The sequence below is a fragment of the Nelumbo lutea genome, chromosome 1 (genome assembly GCF_056320005.1).
Source record: "Nelumbo lutea isolate HS-2025 chromosome 1, American lotus-T2T, whole genome shotgun sequence".
Classification (NCBI taxonomy): domain Eukaryota; kingdom Viridiplantae; phylum Streptophyta; class Magnoliopsida; order Proteales; family Nelumbonaceae; genus Nelumbo; species Nelumbo lutea.
Window position 1 is genome coordinate 125,513,529 of NC_142684.1, and position 19,910 is coordinate 125,533,438.

Here is a 19,910-nt window from a genome sequence, read left to right on the forward strand (position 1 = left end):
AAAAAATAAATAAATAAAACACAAAAAAAAAAACACTGATACAGGCACACTGTATCGATATTTAGAACCTTTACGCTCCAATGATGCTCCATATTCAAGCTATTTGAGTTGAGAAATCACAACCAGGAAACGGGTTCAGGGAAGTTCCCCTCTGACAAGGAACAAGGCTGTTGAGGCGCATAAAGTAAATCAAGCAGCCTATCAAGATTAAAGCATATTAGACGTTTCATTTCATCTTACATGATAGAATCCAGGTTGACAAGGCCAAAATGGAAAAGTGTAAAAAACTTGGAATGAAAACTGGTTATCCCGCTTTAGTTCGGCAGGCTTAACTATCGAGGATTAAAGGCTTGCATCAATTTTTAAAGTCATCATCCAAAAAAAAAAAAAACACCCGAAAAAAATAATATTAAATAGGTATCATGTTTTCTCTCTACAGATTTATGGAGGGGGTGCAGGATACACTTTTGGCTTTGGTTTAACCTCCACTTCATTTACACTGCGGACATAGATGGCATCCGGCTCATGCCTGCAAATAAACGCAAATTTAATGAATACCCTCTTTTGTGTGTGTGTGTGTGTGTGTGAGAGAGAGAGAGAGAGAGTTTTGAAGTCAGTATCGTACGGCTTGTCTCCCTCTTCAAATGTATAACTGGAGGCAACAGCTAGCAATCGGCCATCTCTGCTGAAGGATAATGCTGCAATGCTAGTTGGGTATTTTGTGTACTGGGAAACCAAAAATAAAGATAATGTGGTAAATCATGCCAGCTACATGTTTCCAAGAGAAAATGTCAACTTTCAGAACTTGTCTATGGATATTACCTGATATAGTCTCTTCTTGTTGTTGCCATCCCACACATTGACATATCCATCACAACCTCCCGTGGCAAATGTGCCATACCTGTGACATATTTAGGAACACAGACAAGAATACGAGTCTTGAACCAAGTAGCTCACTCTGAGGAAATAGCACATTTGAAAGCATCCCCATTGTGGGGATTGAATTCTAACCAGGCAATGAGAAATTCAATAACAATAGGGCATCATCCCCTCCAACAATAACAATAAAATGGGTTTACAAATTCTATATGTAGCTATGTGGCTTACAAATTTGTAATCCCTTAAAACTTACGACCCAAATTTCTTCCTAACCCATCTTAATTCAAGTTTTTCTATATATATATAAACACACACACACACACAAACAGTGGATACCACGGTTCTCTTATAAGAAAAGGAAAAGAAAACTTACACAGGGTGAAACGCAATTGCATTAACAGGATATACCGTATCTCTTCCAGCCTCTGATTTTCGATGGCACTTGAAAGCATACCTGCAAAGGAGCTTACTCCAATCAGCCAATAAAAAATACGTCCTGTCGGAACCTTAAGGTGAAAAAGTGTCCTCATAGAAGCATGATAGCAGTGTTTAAGCTTGGAAATACTTTCAAAATCCATCAATGTAATGGTGATACCTAAAACAATTAAAATGACCTCAAACATCCTCAGGGTGCAAAAACAGTGTTTGGGAGCAGAATCCCACAAGGTGCAAAAAGTGAAAAGACAAAAAGTCAGGTAAAGCCCCACGCATATAGAAAATGCAAACACAACATCCATGTGGTTCAATGTTTCGGCACAGTTTATGATCCTGCATCAAACAATTCCTCAAGGATAATTACATACTTCTTAGCTTGACCAGCCTCAGACAGATCAAAAAATTCCATTGCAACCCGACCTTCCACAGAACTAAGAGCAAAGCCTGCATACAGCAGCCCAAGTTAATAAGAAGAAACAACAAGTGCAAGATATAGCTGAAATGCACAAAATGATGAAAACTGCCAAGCCTGCCTTCTTTTAACTGTGTCAGACCTCCCCCCCTGACATTAGGTTCATGTTGGATTAGACCAAACTAAGGTATCAAAATCTGACATCCTAATATCTCAAGCAAATCTCTTGCAAACTGGACAAGTTAGGAATAAGCCTATTCCAGTGATGAATGGTTGAATGCCCCCCCCCCCACCACTGTCGACATTAATTCTGTAAATTCTAAGAGCTGAATTATGAAAATTATGTCCTTTGTCTATTTCTATATTCATTTCAACAGATATATAGATATTTCTATCAAATAAAAGATGAACTTAGAAGTATCCAAAAGAAAAACATAAAAACGGATCAGATAAATTTGAGAAATTGATTTAATTTTGCAAATGGAAAATAAAAAAATGTAAAACATAAGCACAACCACACTGCAAACCTCACTTACAAAACAGAACTTTCTTTTTTTGTTTTTTGATAATTCACTTACAAAACAAACTTTCATCCCATACAATTTTTCCCTAATGGACATAAAAAGTTATATATTAATCCAAAAAATTTGAAAGATCTTTAAATAGGTTTTACATTGCCCACCTACATCTTTAATCTTGGAAAAGGCTTTAAACTAAAATTCCCTTGGGAAAAATTAGAAGAAAAGAGAGAAAAAATAACAAGTTACAGAGTTGTGTCCTAGTCCATTTGATCCAAACCCATTAATTAAATCATCAGATTCTAATCAAAAGGTAAACTTCAGCAATGACCAGTAAATTATTATCAGAAAGGGCTAAATAGCAAGATAATCAGGAGAAAATTATAAAACCTATCATAAAGTGTGAGATTCTGAAAAACTGTAAAATTGGAGATAAAGAACAGCATGAAAGAAGTAATTGAGCTGTTTATAAATCTTTATGGTATGGAAAATAAAAATGAACTGGATCAAGAGACAAGAAATAACATGACAACAAAATCAAGGGGCTAGGGTTACATATGACGAGGACTTGATCATATCATATCATAACTAATAAAAGTATGAAAGAGCAAGTACCATAATTGTCAAGGTGAAACAAAGCTGACAAAGTGCCCATGAAGGGTCATCTCACTTGAGCACCTAGCTGTTTTGTACATGGAATATGAAATTTTTTGTTTTGTACATAGATGTTTTTTTATGTTGTTTCTTTTTTGAGATTATAGTAATAAAATAGACATTGTTATACTAAATAATTCATTTTGTGGATTTATATACTAGTTTCTTTTTGTATTCTTTTCTTATTTTGTATGGTTCAATCAACACACATGTTGGTGTATGCTGAGTTCAACCCACAAAGACAGCCCTTGAAGGCTTAAAACCTGAACCAATAAGCAAGGAAGAACTTACAATTTTGTCCAATCAACACATTCTTTTTTTTTCTAGAAAAAAAAAACAAGGCTCAACCCTTGCATTTTCTGAACATTCTTTTCATTCTTCTTTTCCTTATGAATATGTTGATTTTCTATGTTGAATATGAAGTTTATACTTTTTTATGAAGATTAAAAATTATTACTAGTGAAAGATGGTTGCTGGTTTCTATGGAACCTAAGAAACAAGGTTCAAAGTATCGATACGATACGAGTTTCGGTCGTATCGTATCAGTAATTAGAAACGGCCAAAACTTTATTTTTTTTTTAGTTTTCTTTTTCACATTTTGGTTTTTTGGGAAGCTTTTAGCATGTTTTTTATTATTAAAAAAAATCGGGGGGCATTTCAGTCCGTATCTTTTTCAAAAGATACGACACGATACGCCCCGTATCGGGCATATCGTATCGATACTTTGAATCATGCTAAGAAATTAACCTAGGATTCATGTTTTTCATTTTATTTAAAAATACATTGCCTAGGCATCACCTAGGCAACCAGGCCACAAGAACCCCCTTGGCATTTTGAAAACTATGGCTAGTACTGTAGATAATATAAAATATTATAAAAACTTTAGATGCTCAGATAGTTACCTGTTCCATTGGGATAACAACGTACACATCTGGTTTGATATTTCAATGATGACTCCCTCTTTTGCTCTGGTTGAGACATATTCCGCAGATCATAGACATTTACATGTCTTCCTGCAGTTGCTACCACTAAACGATTACCAACAAGAGAAAGGGAATAAACACGCTCAGGTTGTGGATATGTTCCAACAAGTGTACGCTCTTGCCCACTTGCACCTCTTGGGTCCCAACACTTCAGTGTTTTATCCCAACTACCAGTGATGACTTGCCCTAAAATCGTGTTTTTGCAAACAAAGAACTTTGTTAGGAAATATGTACTTTACAAGGCAATAACAATTATGCTTAAGTTTGGCGCTCTATTAACACATGCCAAACTTCATTTGTGAAAAGTGCACTGAAAGTCTGAAACTAACTGAGCAGCAAATGCATTGAAAATTCATTTAACATCCGCTTGCATACCATAAAGTAGTTTACATTTTTATAAATCAAATCCATCTGCCAATAGCCCAATACATACCATTTAAAGAATTTCCCAAAATGAAAAGTCATCCAATGAATGAAAGAGATGATCCTATCATTTATGGTAATGCATGATAGAATTTATAAGAGGAAACGTGGTAAGAAGAAACCCAAAACTTGCAAATAACAGATTACCACATAAACTTGTGTACCCTCTGTATGTACTCTTCAAGTATTGTGTTAATTACACCTTCACCCTTTTTTGGCACAATCAATCAATACTTTGGCTATTAATCAGAGAACATGCATGCCACAACTGAAGCAAATTCTGATGATATGATCAAGATTCCACCTTATATAGAGTCTAAACTTATAGTGTGTGCAGAAGAAATTAAATAGGTTATGTTTTAATGCACGAAGGCAAGGACTAGCTTGGAAAATGAAAAGTGAAGGCAGGTTGAAGAGCTGTATCAAGTAATAGGAGAAACAAAAGCATAATGTGGAAGAAATTAGCAAATATCACAAGGTAGCAAAAGTCAAAATGACGTAGACAATTGTTTCCACGTAATCCAAATGAGTGAGAAGGTCACTTGTTAGCATGACTGCATGAGAATCAGATCTATCAATTCAAGATCAAAGGTCACTTGTTAGATTAATGCAATTAGTGTATCCAATGAGTGAGAAACTAGAAATGATAGGATCAGAAACAAATTTCTGAAGAAACCTATAAGTAGCTCCGATAGGTGATAAAAAGAGGGAAAGTAGACTAAGATGTTTTGTGCAAAGAATACCATTTACAGCAATAATGAGAAGAAATGATCTATTACAACTTACAAGTTGAAGGATCTAGATTCTAGAAGAGCTAAGAGCAGACCAAAAAGGACACGGGTTGAAGTAGTGTGAGACGATTTTAGGGCCCAAAATTTAACATACTGAAAAGAACGGAATGGCAGAACAAGATTCATATACCCAACTTCATATAGCTGGGACAAGGTTTAGTTGAGTTGAGTTAAGGATCTCAATACCAACAACTCTGGGAACAACTCCTCATACAAGTCTTTTCCATGAGACTCTGGTTGGTATCTCAAAGGTGAGGTCTTTTTTCCTGACAGCAGCTTATATTCTGTTATGGACGCCTTCCTCGGGAAGACGTACCATCGCCGCCGGCAGCAACAGGCCCCGGGCCCACCGCCAGCAGCAGCAAGGATTCAGTGATGCTCATCCTACCCAGTTCGGCAACAGCAGCCTTATCTAGATTAGATTAGCTCATTTTGCTTGTTCTTATCTTATCTCGTTAGTAAGTTATCAGATTGGATTAGTTTATCTTGTTATCAGATTAGGATTAGTTTATCTTATTATCAGATTAGGATTAGCTTATCTTATCCTTAGCAAGATAGAATTGGAAGTCTCCCTATTCAGCAAGGAGACTCCCTAAGATTAGGACTCTTGTAATCTCCTATTTAAGGAGCTACTATCAGTCAATAAAGATATCGAATATTCAGTTAAAGAAGTGAGCTAGGAGAGTTGGTGATCTCTTGAACAAATCACCAAAGGCACCAAGATAGGTTCATCAAGAAGGGACAAGGGAAAACAGGAGGTTTTCCCCATGGACCGACCCATGACAAGATCCTATTCCCGGGCCCATAACAACTTGGTATCAGAGCCTACTGTCATGGGAGATCTGGAGCAGCTATCATCCAAGGTCCACAAACTGGAGCATAGGCTCGTGGAAACCCGCATGGAGGTTCATGAGGTCAAAGACGATGTTCGGGAGCTACGACGCTTGCTGGAATCGTATTTCTCTAACAAGGAGAGGGATCCAGAAGGGGCTGTAACCACAAACAGACGCCGACCAGACTTGACGGAGTCGTCCAACAAACAGCAGGTCGTCGCCCCGGTAGCCGCAGTCATCCCCAAGTACACCAGGCTGGAATTCCCGTCATGCAACGGCAACGGAGACCCCTTAGGCTGGCTGTATCGCTGCGAGCAGTTTTTTCGGAATCAACGGACAAATGACCGGGATAAGGTAAATCGTTCTATATTGCTAGAAGAGGATCGTGTTAAAGCAGAAACAGAACGTGCTAAGGCACCAGTAGATTTCACTACATTGCAGCTTCACAATTTGATGTATGAGAAAATTCATTTTGGGAAAGCCATAAAGGTGCGCAAAGATTTCAAGTCAAAGTATCCGGATATTGAACTTGTGCCTGAGGAAGAGTTTTTAGTTCAGCCCCTCAAGATATTAAGGGATCTGTACTATCAAAAGACAGTGCACATGACCTGATGCTAAGGCAGCTTAATTTTGAGCTTTTCCGGCGAAAAGAACTCTGCAAACTTCATGAGAAACTGGAGCAACACAAGAAAAGCCTTATGAAGACCATTGCACACCGAAAGAAGTTCCTTTCAAGTCTCCCGAAATCTCTGAAGAAAGCATCCCTGCTTGTCCAACACCAACTAGGGGTTCTGCATACAAAGAAATTAAGGCAGCATAATTTAGCAGAATTACTGCCACCTCCACTCTATGTGATTTATAGCAAGGCTGTAAGGGAAGCCATGTGCCTTCTGATGGATCCTCAACTTGGAAAGAAGCTAAATTATGTCCAATTTCCACAGAGGTTCGACGGTATTGATCGCCATGATAGATACGCTAATCGCAATATAGTGTTCCTTGATATCAACAAGAAAGGCTTGGATGGGATCCAAGGACCAATCTACGTTGGAACTGGTTGTGTCTTGAACAGGCAAGCATTGTATGGCTATGACCCACCAGTGTCTGAAAAGAGACCAAAGATGACTTGTGATTGCTGGCCTTCTTGGTGTTGCTATTGTTATGGTGGATCAAGGAAAAGGTTGAAATCAAAGAAGGGAGAAAGAAGTTTGTTTGCAGGGTTTGACAACAAGAAGACGAAAGTGATGGCAAAGGACTATTCCAAGAAAGGCTCTGCCCCTATCCTTGATCTTGAAGAGATTGAAGAAGGGCTTGAAGGATACGATGAGCTAGAGAAATCATCTCTCATGTCTCAGAAAAACTTTGAGAAGAGGTTTGGACAGTCACCTGTCTTCATTGCTTCAACACTTATGGAAGAAGGTGGTCTTCCTGAGGGTACCAACAACACAACCCTCATTAAGGAGGCTATTCATGTTATTAGCTGTGGCTATGAAGAGAAAACTGAATGGGGAAAAGAGCTTGGATGGATTTATGGCTTAGTCACAAAAGACATATTGACAGGGTTCAAGATGCACTGCAAAGGATGGAAGTCAGTGTATTGTGTTCCTAAACTAGCTGCATTTAAAGGTTCAGCTCCTATAAATCTTTCAAATCGTCTGCACCAAGTTCTCAGGTGGGCTCTTGGATCAGTTGAGATATTCCTTAGTCGGCATTGCCCTCTATGGTATGGCTATGAAGGAAAACTAAAATGGTTAGAGAGGTTGGCCTATACTAACACCATTGTTTACCCTTTAACTTCCATTCCTTTGCTTGCCTACTGCATCATTCCTGCTGTCTGTCTTCTCACTGGAGTTCATCATTCCCACTCTAAATAATCTTGCTAGCATATGGTCCATTGCCCTCTTCCTGTCCATCATAGCCACTGGTGTGCTTGAGCTCCGATGGAGTGGTGTTAGCATTCAGGATTGGTGGTGCAGTAAACAATTCTGGGTGATAGGAGGTGTCTCAGCTCATCTTTTTGCCGTCTTCCAAGGCCTTCTTAAAGTTCTTGCAGGAGTTGACACCAACTTCACTGCAACTTCAAAGGCTGCAGATGATACAGAGTTTGGTGAATTGTACCTCTTCAAATGGACTACATTTCTCATTCCTCCTACGACACTGATTATCTTGAACATGGTTGGAGTTGTTGTTGGAATATCGGATGCCATTAACAATGGTTATGGCTCATGGGGCCCCCTATTTGGGATTGATGGCTCTCAAGAAGGACCTCAAAACAACATCTTATGCAACTTGTTTCCTGATGATACTGGTATTGAGCTTCCCCATCAGTCAGCTAAGCTCTTTGTTGGTGCTATTGTTAAAGTCTTGGTAGAATGGTGTAATTTACCATCGGCCAAAACCACGTGGCTCCCGTTGGCAGAGTTCCCAGGCCACATATCCAGCTTTCGAGCTTGAGGACAAGCTCGTAGTCCAGGAGGGGAGTAATGTTATGGACGCCTTCCTCGGGAAGACGTACCATCGCCGCCGGCAGCAACAAGCCCCGGGCCCACCGCCAACAGCAGCAAGGATTCAGTGATGCTCATCCTACCCAGTTCGGCAACAGCAGCCTTATCTAGATTAGATTAGCTCATTTTGCTTGTTCTTATCTTATTCTATAGTTCTCATCTTATCTCGTTAGTAAGTTATCAGATTGGATTAGTTTATCTTGTTATCAGATTAGGATTAGTTTACCCTATTATCAGATTAGGATTAGTTTACCTTATTATCAGATTAGGATTAGCTTATCTTATCCTTAGCAAGATAGAATTGGAAGTCTCCCTATTCAGCAAGGAGACTCCCTAAGATTAGGACTCTTGTAATCTCCTATTTAAGGAGCTGCTATCAGTCAATAAAGAAATCGAATATTCAGTTAAAGAAGTGAGTTAGGAGAGTTGGTGATCTCTTGAACAAATCACCAAAGGCACCAAGATAGGTTCATCAATAAGGGACAAGGGAAAACAGGAGGTTTTCCCCGTGGACCGACCCGTGACGAGATCCTATTCCCGGGCCCATAACATATTCTCCATAAGGGGCATGTACAATTTGGTAGAATTGATCAATTTCTTACTTCATTGGTTAGGTCTGTATCCAGTGCACCCCTCGGTCCCCTCCAAAGACTCCAACTAGCTAGGACCAGAAGGACAATGCCATTATTTTCTCCATAAGGGGCATGAACTTCATTAGTTGCGTTTGTTCTACCCTCTTCTTTGTTCCTTTTTTTTATCCAACTTCCTTGAAACCCTAAGCAATTGAACTAGCAACAAAACCAACATGAACTTCATTGGTTAGGTCTGTATCCAGTAAACCCCTCGGTCCCCTTCAAAGACTCCAGCTAGCTAGGACCAGAAGGGCAACGCCATTATTTTCTCCATAAGGGGCATGAAATTCATTAGTTGCATTTGTTCTGCCCTCTTCATTGTTCCTTTTTTTATCCAACTTCCTTGAAACCCTAAGTAATTGAACTAGCAACAAAACCAACATGGGGGATTCTCAACCAAACCCCCATGGAGATATTTCACATTTTGCAATTTAATGGGTTTATTGCTGTTATCAATAACCATAAAGGGCATCCATACAAAATGTTTTTTGTTTTTTGAACGGTAAGATCAGAATCATTTATATTAATTAAAATTACAAGAAAATGATTAATGATCTACATAATGGACATTGAACAAAAAAATGAGGGCATCACCAAACTGTACAAGAAAAAGAACCATACAAGAATTCATATTCTAAGATCATGAGTTATGAATTCTATCTCATAGGAATCCATAAGTTGCCAAAACCCCATAAGCTGCCAAATCTCATTATGTGTTGGAGGGAAAAAATTAAAGTATTTATTGCCCTCTCCCCAAATCCCATGGCCCACCTTAATTGCAGTTGCAAATTCCCTTTCTTCGCCAATGGAGACACCTCCCCTTGGGATTACATACTAGGGCCAAAGTAGAGTTACAACCACTGCCTCGATAAACCACCTTCTTGATTGAACCACTAAAAGCCCAAGTGATGATCCCAACTCTATCAGGAAAACAAGAGGGAGAAAACTCTGATCCTAGAAGGTTCCATGTTATCCAAAAAAGTTACCATCAAACCTCAAAACCCCACAGTACACTAACTGTTATGGGACATCATGACTAGCTTTGAAACTACTAGAGGTTTGTGAATTGGGTTCTTGGATCTTGAGATTCAGGTTCCCGCCCATATCATATTTTAAACCAAAAAACAACAGTGTGTGTGTGTTGCGGTTATATTTTCACCGAATAAATCTTTGAACAACTTTTGCAACTTTTTGACTGATAAGCAATTGCACACCATAAAAATACAAATGCAAAATTTATATTTGATTCATTTCAATGTTGAACTGGATTTGGGGCTGATGACTCAGATCCTCTGATCCAAGTATGAAGCCTAAATTATAATATGCAGTTTCTAGCAATAATATATTATTATATTTGTAGATGTCACTGAAAAATAGCATAATCCTTTTTTTTCAAGTAAAACACATAGAAATAAGTAGAAACCTGCTGCGTAAGAGTACTCAACACAACGAACAGGTGCATCATGCCTCCCCAAAATATCCTCCTTGCCTGTGCTGAATACCAACCTGAAATCAAACTTGTGATATCAAATACTACATTTGGCATAAAACCCTGAGTCCCTGACTAGTTAAGAACATTACCAACTAAGACAAATAAAATAGAATCAACTATCAGCTTCTGCAAATTGAAGAAAAAATTACATAGAGAAAACGAATATAAGCAGTAATACATCCTCCTTTTGTAGGAAAAACAGTGTGGCCACTGGAAAGGAGGGACTGATAAAGAAAAATAAAAAGAAAAAAGCAATAAATACAGATGGTACAGAATAATAAAGAAGATTTATGAACTACTAAAAGTCAGCTGTTTTTATTCACCACTCACAACACCTAAGAAATGTAACAGGCACCAAGCTCATTGGAATGCCCCAGAAAGTGTAAAATGGTTTCCTAATTCACTAGTTTAATCTTAGTTTTCACAAGAGATTGGCATTTAACCATGCAAACAAAATTATCTATTAAGCTAAAGAACATGTAAAAGTGCCTAAATTCAGTTGCAAAAATTCTGTATCATAAGAACAAATGTGCAATCACAAATGCATGGTCATAAGAGCCCTTCTTCAAAATGCATATAGGACTTGCCAAAATGAGAGAGAATGATGTAACATAAAAATGATATAAATCTGTCAAAAGTTTTTTGGAGGTGGGATTTTGATAATTTGGACAAGAACATCTCAGGATAAAGTGGAATTAAACTGAATTTATGAAGTGGGATTTTGATAATCTGTCAAAATGCATGTATTACTCATTATAGCTGCAATCTATGAAATTCAGTGGAGTTTGAATAATTGAATTACTATTCATAAACTTATTTTTCAACCTGATCAGGTCTACCATTTAATTTGGAACACACCCAACATATTATTTTTGTTTCAAGAACATGAAGTTTTTTTATGAACAATAGCATCTCCTTGAATGTTGCAAGTAAACTAGGAAAGAAATACAGGAATCACAGCTGAGCCCAAAACAATTCTTCCCTATTTACCCTTGATTGGCTAACACATCGAACAAAGTATTTGCTGATCTACCCACCCACTGTAAAGAGACCAACATATTCCTTGTCAACCAATTGAATTTCTTCATTCATTCTTGTAGCGCCATATAGCATCTTCAGGATTTTTCAACCAGCCCACCACCACTTTGGAATCCCCTTCAATTATTAGATGTTGTACTCCCAACTAGTTTGCAAATTGCACCCCTTGTACAGCAGCTAATAGCTCTACCCTGATAGAGTCCCCAACTCCTAAAGGACCCGATTAGAGCAACAAAATATTTCCCTTCTCATTTCTCAAGACACCCCCCATTCCGGATAACCCTGGATTACCCATGCTACTTCTATCAAAGTTTAGCTTCAGTGAGCCTTCAGATGGAGGAGACTAGCTTGTAATTGACTTGTCCTTTAAGGGTGAACACCTTGCTATTTCCCTATGCAACACACAGTCTCTCAATTCCTGACTGCTCCTTTCCTTTTCTTGAAAGATTCTAGCATTCCTTTCCTCCCGAAGAGTACAAATCAGGGCAGCACAAGCACATCTCCACATAAGTCTCCCTCTTTTTCTAGGCCAAGAGAAAGTAGAATGGTTAAAGATCATGCAACCTTCTACTGGTAGACTCCAACTACTCCCAAACAATGAAAATATCCAAGCCCAAAGGTCTACAAAAAAGGACAAGATATTAGTAGATGGTAACAATCCTCCTCGTGAGCTCTATAGAGGATACACCAATTGGGAGAATACAGAAGAAAGGTCTTCTCTTTTGTAGGTTATCTAGAGTGTTTACTTTCCCATAGAATACTTCCCAACAAAACGCCATAATCTTTGGGGGAACTGGCCGACACCAAATTTCCTTTGACAAAAAGGGTTGTTGAGCAGAATGTTGAGAGATGGACTTGAAGTAAGAAGCACAAGTAAAGGTTCCTTTGGGTCTAGGAGTCCACATCCTTTTATCTGGCTTGGAGGAATCCAAGCAAACCTGATTAAGGCAACATAGCAAGTCAGAGAGAGATTCAATTTCATGATCCCTAAATCCCCTACGAAACCCAAAATCCCAATTAGGAGCCAAGGGTGTTCCCAATGGTGAGACAAATTTTGAGACCACCTCTTTTTACACAAAGAAACAGAAAATAGCAAAGGGAAAAGGTCCTTTAAAGGGGTGTCTTCCACCTAGATATCCTCCCAAAAGCGAACAGCGTTGCTAGAACAAACTTCATACCTGATAAAATTGAGAAATTGAAGAAGGGTGTTGTGAATGGCCTTCCAAGGTACCGTCAGGTTAGCCTGACTTGATACAATAGCATCCCATCCATTCTTTGAACTCCCAAGAATGCTTCCCACCACCTCATGCCACAACCTCTCACTTTCCAATGGCCATCACCACAACCATTTCCCTAACAGAGCTTGATTTTTTTCAATCACCCTCCCAAGTCCCAAACCCCCCTCTTCTTTACTTCTGCAAACAATTTTCCAATTAACCAAATGATCATTTTTTTTCTTCTCCCAACTCCCACAGGAAATCTCTCATCAACTTCTCCAACTTCCTACCTTCCCTGGCTAGTATCCTAAAGACAGACAAAAAGTAAGTAGATAAGTTAGCCAAAGTAGCTCTTATTAAGGTAATTCTCCCTTCGAAAGAGATATAAATCTTCTTCCATGAGGCTAATCTCTTCTCAAACTTTTCTAGCATTGGGGTCCAAAATCTGCTCTCCCTAGGGTTTGCCCCTAATGGAAGTCCTAAGTATGGCATAGGCCAAGCAGAGATGTTACACTCAAGACACTCCACGATAACCTCGATCTCCCCATCCTCCAAGTTTATACCCGCTATGCAACTCTTTTCCAAATTTATTTTCAGATTAGAAATCCTTTGATTAGCTCCTTTAGGTTTGTTACCTTCTCGCTAAAGCCTCCTTCACAAAAGATCATTAGGTCATCTACAAACTTAAGGTGGGTGATTGGGATTTGGTGTCTCCCTATTCTCCAACCCCTAATGGCATCTTCACTATCAGCCTTAGTATCACATCGGCTACTAAGGTAAAAAGGAAGGGCGAGAGTGGATCCCCTTGCTTGACACCCCTGCAAGGTGGAAAAAAGTCCCTCACCACACTATTTACCAGAATAAAGTAGTGACAGGTACTGATACACCCAGATATCCAACTACACCACTTGTCCCCAAATCCACAGTTTCTCATCACCTCTAATAAAAACTCCCAATTCACCAAGTCATAGGCCTTTTCAAGATCCAATTTACAAATAAAACCTCTTTGCTAGACCTCTTCATTTCCTCCACACACTCATCCACAATTAGGATCTGATCTATTATTTGTCGCCCTTGAATGAAGGCCCCCTGAGTTTCACTAATGATAAAAGGAAGAACTGTTTTGATCCTCAAAGAAAGCACTTTAACCAGAATTTTATGGATGCTTATCATCAGACTAATAGGCCTAAAATCTTTTGGGTGGTTAGCATCAATCTTCTTAGATATCAAGGCCGAAAAAAGTGGCATTGATTCCAGGGCTTATTACATGATTGTCTGCAAATTCCTTAAAGACTTCAACTAAATCCTCTTTCAACACCTTCCAGTAATCTTGATAAAAACCCATTGTAAAGCCATCTAGACCTGGAGCCTTGGATTTATCCATTAGAAAGGTAGCTTTCTTAATCTCTTCTTCCTCGGAATTCCTTTCTAACCACCTTGCCATTCCGCCCTCAATTCTTGGTCATTCCACCCCTCCCATGACTGCTCTCTCACTCAAAGGTCTTCTATAGATCGATTTGAAGTGGTCCACAAATCTTCTGCCTATGTCATCCTAGTTGGTAATCTCCAAGTTCAGAAAATCAGCCTTTTTCAAATGAAAGAGAATAAGCAGATTCTTTGGCTAAGGAATTGAGAACCATTAGTTATAACAGATGTCATTCACTCCTGACAATTGTATAAAATCAAACATTACATGATTGCCTTGCAGAAACGCATCTAAGTTAACTGCCTGTAGTAAATATGATCTTTCACCTTTGGACCTTGAAACAACTGAACGTCTAAACTATTTTTTTTTTTCGACTGATAACGTATAAACTAATTTATTACTATAGAAATTTGAGAACAGGTGAAATAATCATATAGTACAAATTAATTTCTCACTATAGAAATCTCAAAAAGATGCACGGCAAGGATGGGCACTCTGCAGAACGCGTGCCGAGACTTAGCATGTAGCGTTAAAGGAAAATAGAAAGTTACTCTAGACGTAGACGCAGACTAGATAAGTTGGTATTATTCCAGAAAATGAGATCAAATCCTGTGTTGACCTACAATGAGACTGAACCTGCTTGCCGACGTAAATAAGAAGAAGTGTTTTAAAATCCATTGAGAATTGCAAAATCCTCAAATTTCATGGCAGAAAGTTCCAATTCTAACTAAAACCCGAATGAAATTTTTCATCAAAACTGAGCCGGCTGACCCTAGACCATCTTACAACATCGAACGTGCTATATCGAAAACACAATAGATAAAGAAAACTAATAAACGCTACTTACAGATAAATATATACGCTGAGAAATTTTCACCCACCTCCTGACGGTGTTATCTACACAGGCGCTAAAACCCGATGAATCATCATGAAAACAGCAATCCAGCACTGCACCGGCATGCATAAACTCGCCCCTCAACACATTTGCGCTCGCTTCGTATAATCGAACAGTCTAACCAAGCGAATACATAATCATATTAAGACAAATAAAGTGAGGAGAAAAAACCAGTATCACAAAAATTAGCACATCTTCCTTTTCGGAGAGAAGAACAAGTACCCTGTCCCATGACGAAACGAGAAGATTATCGCTGTGATTGGAGAAGCGAAGGTTGGAAACGCCATCGGAGGGAGGGTTGGATAGCTCTCTTCCCGCCGAGGTGGGAAGGACCGCAGTCATAGTCCTTGGTTCAGTTTAAAATTAGGGTTCTTCTACTGTGAGCACGAATGGAAGAACGAGGAACTGAGAACTACAGCTCTGGAAGTAAGACCGGAGCAGATAGGAGAGAGACGGAACGAAGGTAAAAGAGTACAAAGAGGAGAGAGGGAGAAATGTATTTGAAAACCAAAGCTGAGAGATATATAGAGGAGACCACCATGTCGATGCTGGGCCGATGGGAATCATGGGATTCAAAAACTTTCGAAATTTTCATTTTTTTTATGGAAAAAAAAAATAATTAAAGCTCCGCCTAGGATTCAAAAACTTTCGAAAATTTTCCATTAGATAAATAACGATGTGTTGACAAAAAGAAGTTCCCCTCTTTTAAACGACAAAGCATATTTAATTTGATTACTTTTTCTCTGTTAGTATACATGCAATTTGACTACTTTATTGGTAGGTCATAATCATTGGTGTTCTAACATAAATTCATCACCCCTTGATGATATTTGATAAGGCCCCACCTGTTCAAGGTGCCCCCACCCGGGTTTATGGGATTACACAAGGAGGGGTCCTTTCCAAATCCCATGACCTTAACGCCCCCACGCCAGTCAAAATGTTTGGAACTCATACTTAGAAGTTGAATGATTGTGGCCCTATATAATTTTCCTTCAAATTTATAATATAATTCACTAGTATAAGTAATACGTAAAGATCAATGTTTTAAAAATCGATCAGAGGCTGAATTGTTTTTGTCTTCGGGTTATGGGTCATTGGTTCCAACTGTCTAAGTCAAATGGGTTATACAGTGCTATGTGTATTTAAAGTGTGTATAAACATATATTTTATAATAAATAATGTATAAATATGTTTTAAATATGTTATATGTATTTTTATATTTAATTTATGTTTTTAAGTTTAGTTTTTTATTTTTTTATTTGTAATAAATATTAAAAATTATAATTTGAGACAAAAAAAGGGGGCTTTTTTCACAAAAGTAGCAGGGCAAGGCACATATGGGATGCATAGATCTTGAAAAGTTATCCAAAATAAAAATAAAAATAAAAAAATCACCCCAATCAAACATCAGAGTGTAAAATTATGACATCCAAAAATTTGCATGCATTGAGTGTGCAACCCACGACCCAATGACCAGGTCGAATGGGTCAACGGTTGAATCATCCGAGTCGAATGATTCTTGACCAAGTTAATAAATTTTTACCATTTGACGGGTCTTAATTGAACTAAACCCAGAATCTTGGCCTGGTGATAGTTCAACCAGTCGGGGTTAGTGATGAGTTGAAAACACTGATAAACATATAAGTTAATATAAGGCTGGTTTCAAACAGAGTAAAACCATCCTAACAAGAAAAAAAAACCCTACCCTAATCCCAAACCATACCTTATAAGGTCTATAATTTCAAACCTCATAACTGAATCAACTGTTAATTGGCATAACGGGTTTGGCCTGATAAAATCAAAAGTTTTTCCAATCTAAAAAATTTTAATTAAAGGGCTACTTAATACAACAATCCAATCATTCATGAAAACAAATGAAGCACACATGATAAAATACATAAATGATTCAAGAAGAAAAAAAATGGAAAAGAAAACACTAGCATTAACTATCAAGTAGGGGTGTAAAATGGTATTCAAAAATCCGATTTTGAATTCAATATTCGATATAATCGAATTGAATTCGGATATCCTATTCTTACTAAATAGTTAATCGGATTCCAATTCGGATATGACCTGATTCAATTCGATAAATATTCAAATTTGATCGCTTATTTAATTTTTATATATATAAAATATGTTATATAATTTATATATTTATATATTTTATATCAATAAAATATTTATTTTATATTTTTAATAATTAATTAATTGAATCAAAGCGAATATTCAAATATTTAATCAAATTCGAATTCATATATTAATTTTCAATATCCATCGAGATATCATATCAAATTCAGATATCGGATTTTTTAATCGAATTTGAATTCAAATATTGCCTGATCTATTTCGAATTCGATCCGTTTACACCCCTACTATCAAAGTTTACCTACCACTATCGTTCATAGATTCTTGTCTTCTGCCACTATCATTCATAGATTCTTGTATTCTTGAACAGTTAGAGCATTGATATCCCTAGTGACTTTTGTTGGGGGAAGAATAAGATAGTCATTTGAAATTGTAAGGGGTTTACTTAAATTCCACGGACTGATGACTAAAATAACATAAATAACAAAAAGCGAGATAAGTAATTAAACCATATAATCAAGACAAATGAGATAAAACAAAGGAGGTACTATCTCGCGGATCATGTCATGCAAATGATGAAAACACAGGAAAAGATAATTGTGTCAACAATCGATGCATAGTAGGGTTTGGGAGCAAGGAATGGAATGAATCCGTTCTGTAAATAGCAGTCTGACACGCATCACCATCTTATCGGCCTCAAGATATGCACTGATAACGAATGAGCGGGATTTTTGAAATCCTCAGCAAACACACATATGAAACCGACCTCCCTTTTTTGCCTATAAATAGAGGGTATAATAGAAACAAAACATTACCATCTTTGGAGAGTCACTTTGTGGATTAAAACATTTCTCCCAATTCTAACCTCACTTTTGAGTGATACTCTTTTCCCTTCCCCTTCCAAGACCTTTTGATCCTTTCTTATGTTTCGAGAGCCAATACCACTTTCTCTAGTGCAAAGAGTAGAGAGGATTGAGTAGTGATAATCAAATGGGGGGGGGGGGGTGGGGAGGAGAAGAAAAGGGATTTGGGTGGTGGTGAAATTTCAATCTTTAAACAAAAGAGACGAAGAGGGAATATGAGTGGATGGGGTAATGTTTAAATTTTTATTCAAATGTTTGGACTAGCTTGTATTGAAATTACAATTTTGGACATATGTTATTGATGTAACCGTTTCTGATCACATATCATTTTTTTCGTGATGTGTCAATTTTTTGGCTAAGTACCTCGTCATTTGACTTACTCCTAAGTGGCCTATGACTCAGAGGATGGTGGAACTCCCTAGTGGTGAACTGCCTGGTGGTGAGCTACTTGGTGGCGAACTCCCTAGTGGTGAGCTACTTGGTGAGCTCCCTGGTAGTGAGCCACCTTGATGAGTTGCTGAGTGCGCTGCCTTGGTGCCGAGCTCCCTGGTGTAGTGCAACCCGACTGCCCTTTGCATGAGATGATCTGCTCCTCTTTGTAGACGGCGGGAGCCGAGGAACCTGCGAGAACTGAAGACCCAGGGGTGTTTACCTGGCGGGCCCACTCTGATGGCTAAGTTAGCACTCTGATAGTAGAGAGCTTAAAGATGATATTAGAGAGCTAGAGAGCAGAGGTTACCTCCATTTTTCCTCCTCTTCCTCCCCTCTGGGGGTCGGAGCTCTTATATAGCGGTGTTTTGGCAGATCTGGTGTAACCGCCTCTGATTCTCTGCCGCAGTCGTTACTTGTTAGGGCTGAGCTAGTGGGCGCAGGTAACCATTGTAGAGTACGGCCCTGCCAGACAAGGGACACCTCTCAGGGCTGGCAGGCACGATGAGAGACATAAGCGCAGGTCTCCAGATTTGGCAGGTACGGTTGTCAGGTAGGAAATCTTCCTGCAATACGCTGAGCTGCTCTGCAACGAGCTACCTTGCACCAAGCTGCTTTTCACTGAGCTGTCGGTAATGTGCCGAGGTGCTTCTACCCTAGGCAGGTCTTCGTGGCCTAACAGGAGGCGAGCTGCTTGTAAGTGGTTTACCCTCACAATTAAAAGGGAAAATTCAAATTACATTTTTTACATTTCTATATTTATATGTGTATAAAAATAATTCTTATTTATGACACTTGTTTTTGTTTAATATGATGAATATACAATATTAGAGATGCACCCAAATGTTTTATCTTTTGCAAAATTTATGTTTTTTTTTCATTTTTTTATTTTTATTATTTAATTATGACATCAAATATTGACACATTTGACCTAAAAGTTGAATCGTTGACTTGGACCAAATAGGAAATCAATTTCATTTTTTTGTTGGTTTTAAAATTTGTATTTCATTTGCATTATCAATGAAAACAATTTTTGTTTATGACACTTTTTTCTTTAATATGATTAATATAAAATATTAGAGAAATGACCCATTTTTTCTACATCTTTTATTTAACTATGATATCATGGATTCACCCAATTAGCCCAAATGGTTGAATTGGCTTACTCACCACTCGGATGGAAGAATGGTTTCTTTTTATTTTTTCTTTTTGTTAATTTGAAAAAAGGTAAATTACTGAAACTTCCTATGAAGTTTCTAACCATTGCTAAAATCTCCCCCTTGAAGTTTGGTGATTGCAATCGCTTCCCTTGATTTTTCTAATACTGTTGCAAGTAGACCCCCCTTTCTTAGAATCCTTTAACAAGAGGCACAAAAATGTCCAAAATAGCCATGTAGTTATTAT

The 19,910-nt window shown here is 38.1% G+C and overlaps 1 protein-coding gene across 1 annotated transcript; it reads right to left on the bottom strand.

Annotated features, from left to right (window-relative positions):
* Positions 1 to 201: 201 nt before the first annotated feature.
* LOC148877370 (mitotic checkpoint protein BUB3.2) lies at positions 202 to 15,874 on the bottom strand. The gene is made up of 9 exons (XM_088985780.1): positions 15,352 to 15,874; positions 15,116 to 15,246; positions 10,485 to 10,567; positions 3,801 to 4,067; positions 1,683 to 1,758; positions 1,253 to 1,333; positions 823 to 901; positions 626 to 726; positions 202 to 529 (listed from the first exon to the last, which is right to left on the bottom strand). Exons 1-9 carry the CDS (start codon positions 15,469 to 15,471, stop codon positions 442 to 444), a joined length of 1,026 nt encoding a protein of 341 aa, XP_088841906.1. The 5' UTR covers positions 15,472 to 15,874; the 3' UTR covers positions 202 to 441.
* Between the last annotated feature and the right edge of the window lie 4,036 nt (positions 15,875 to 19,910).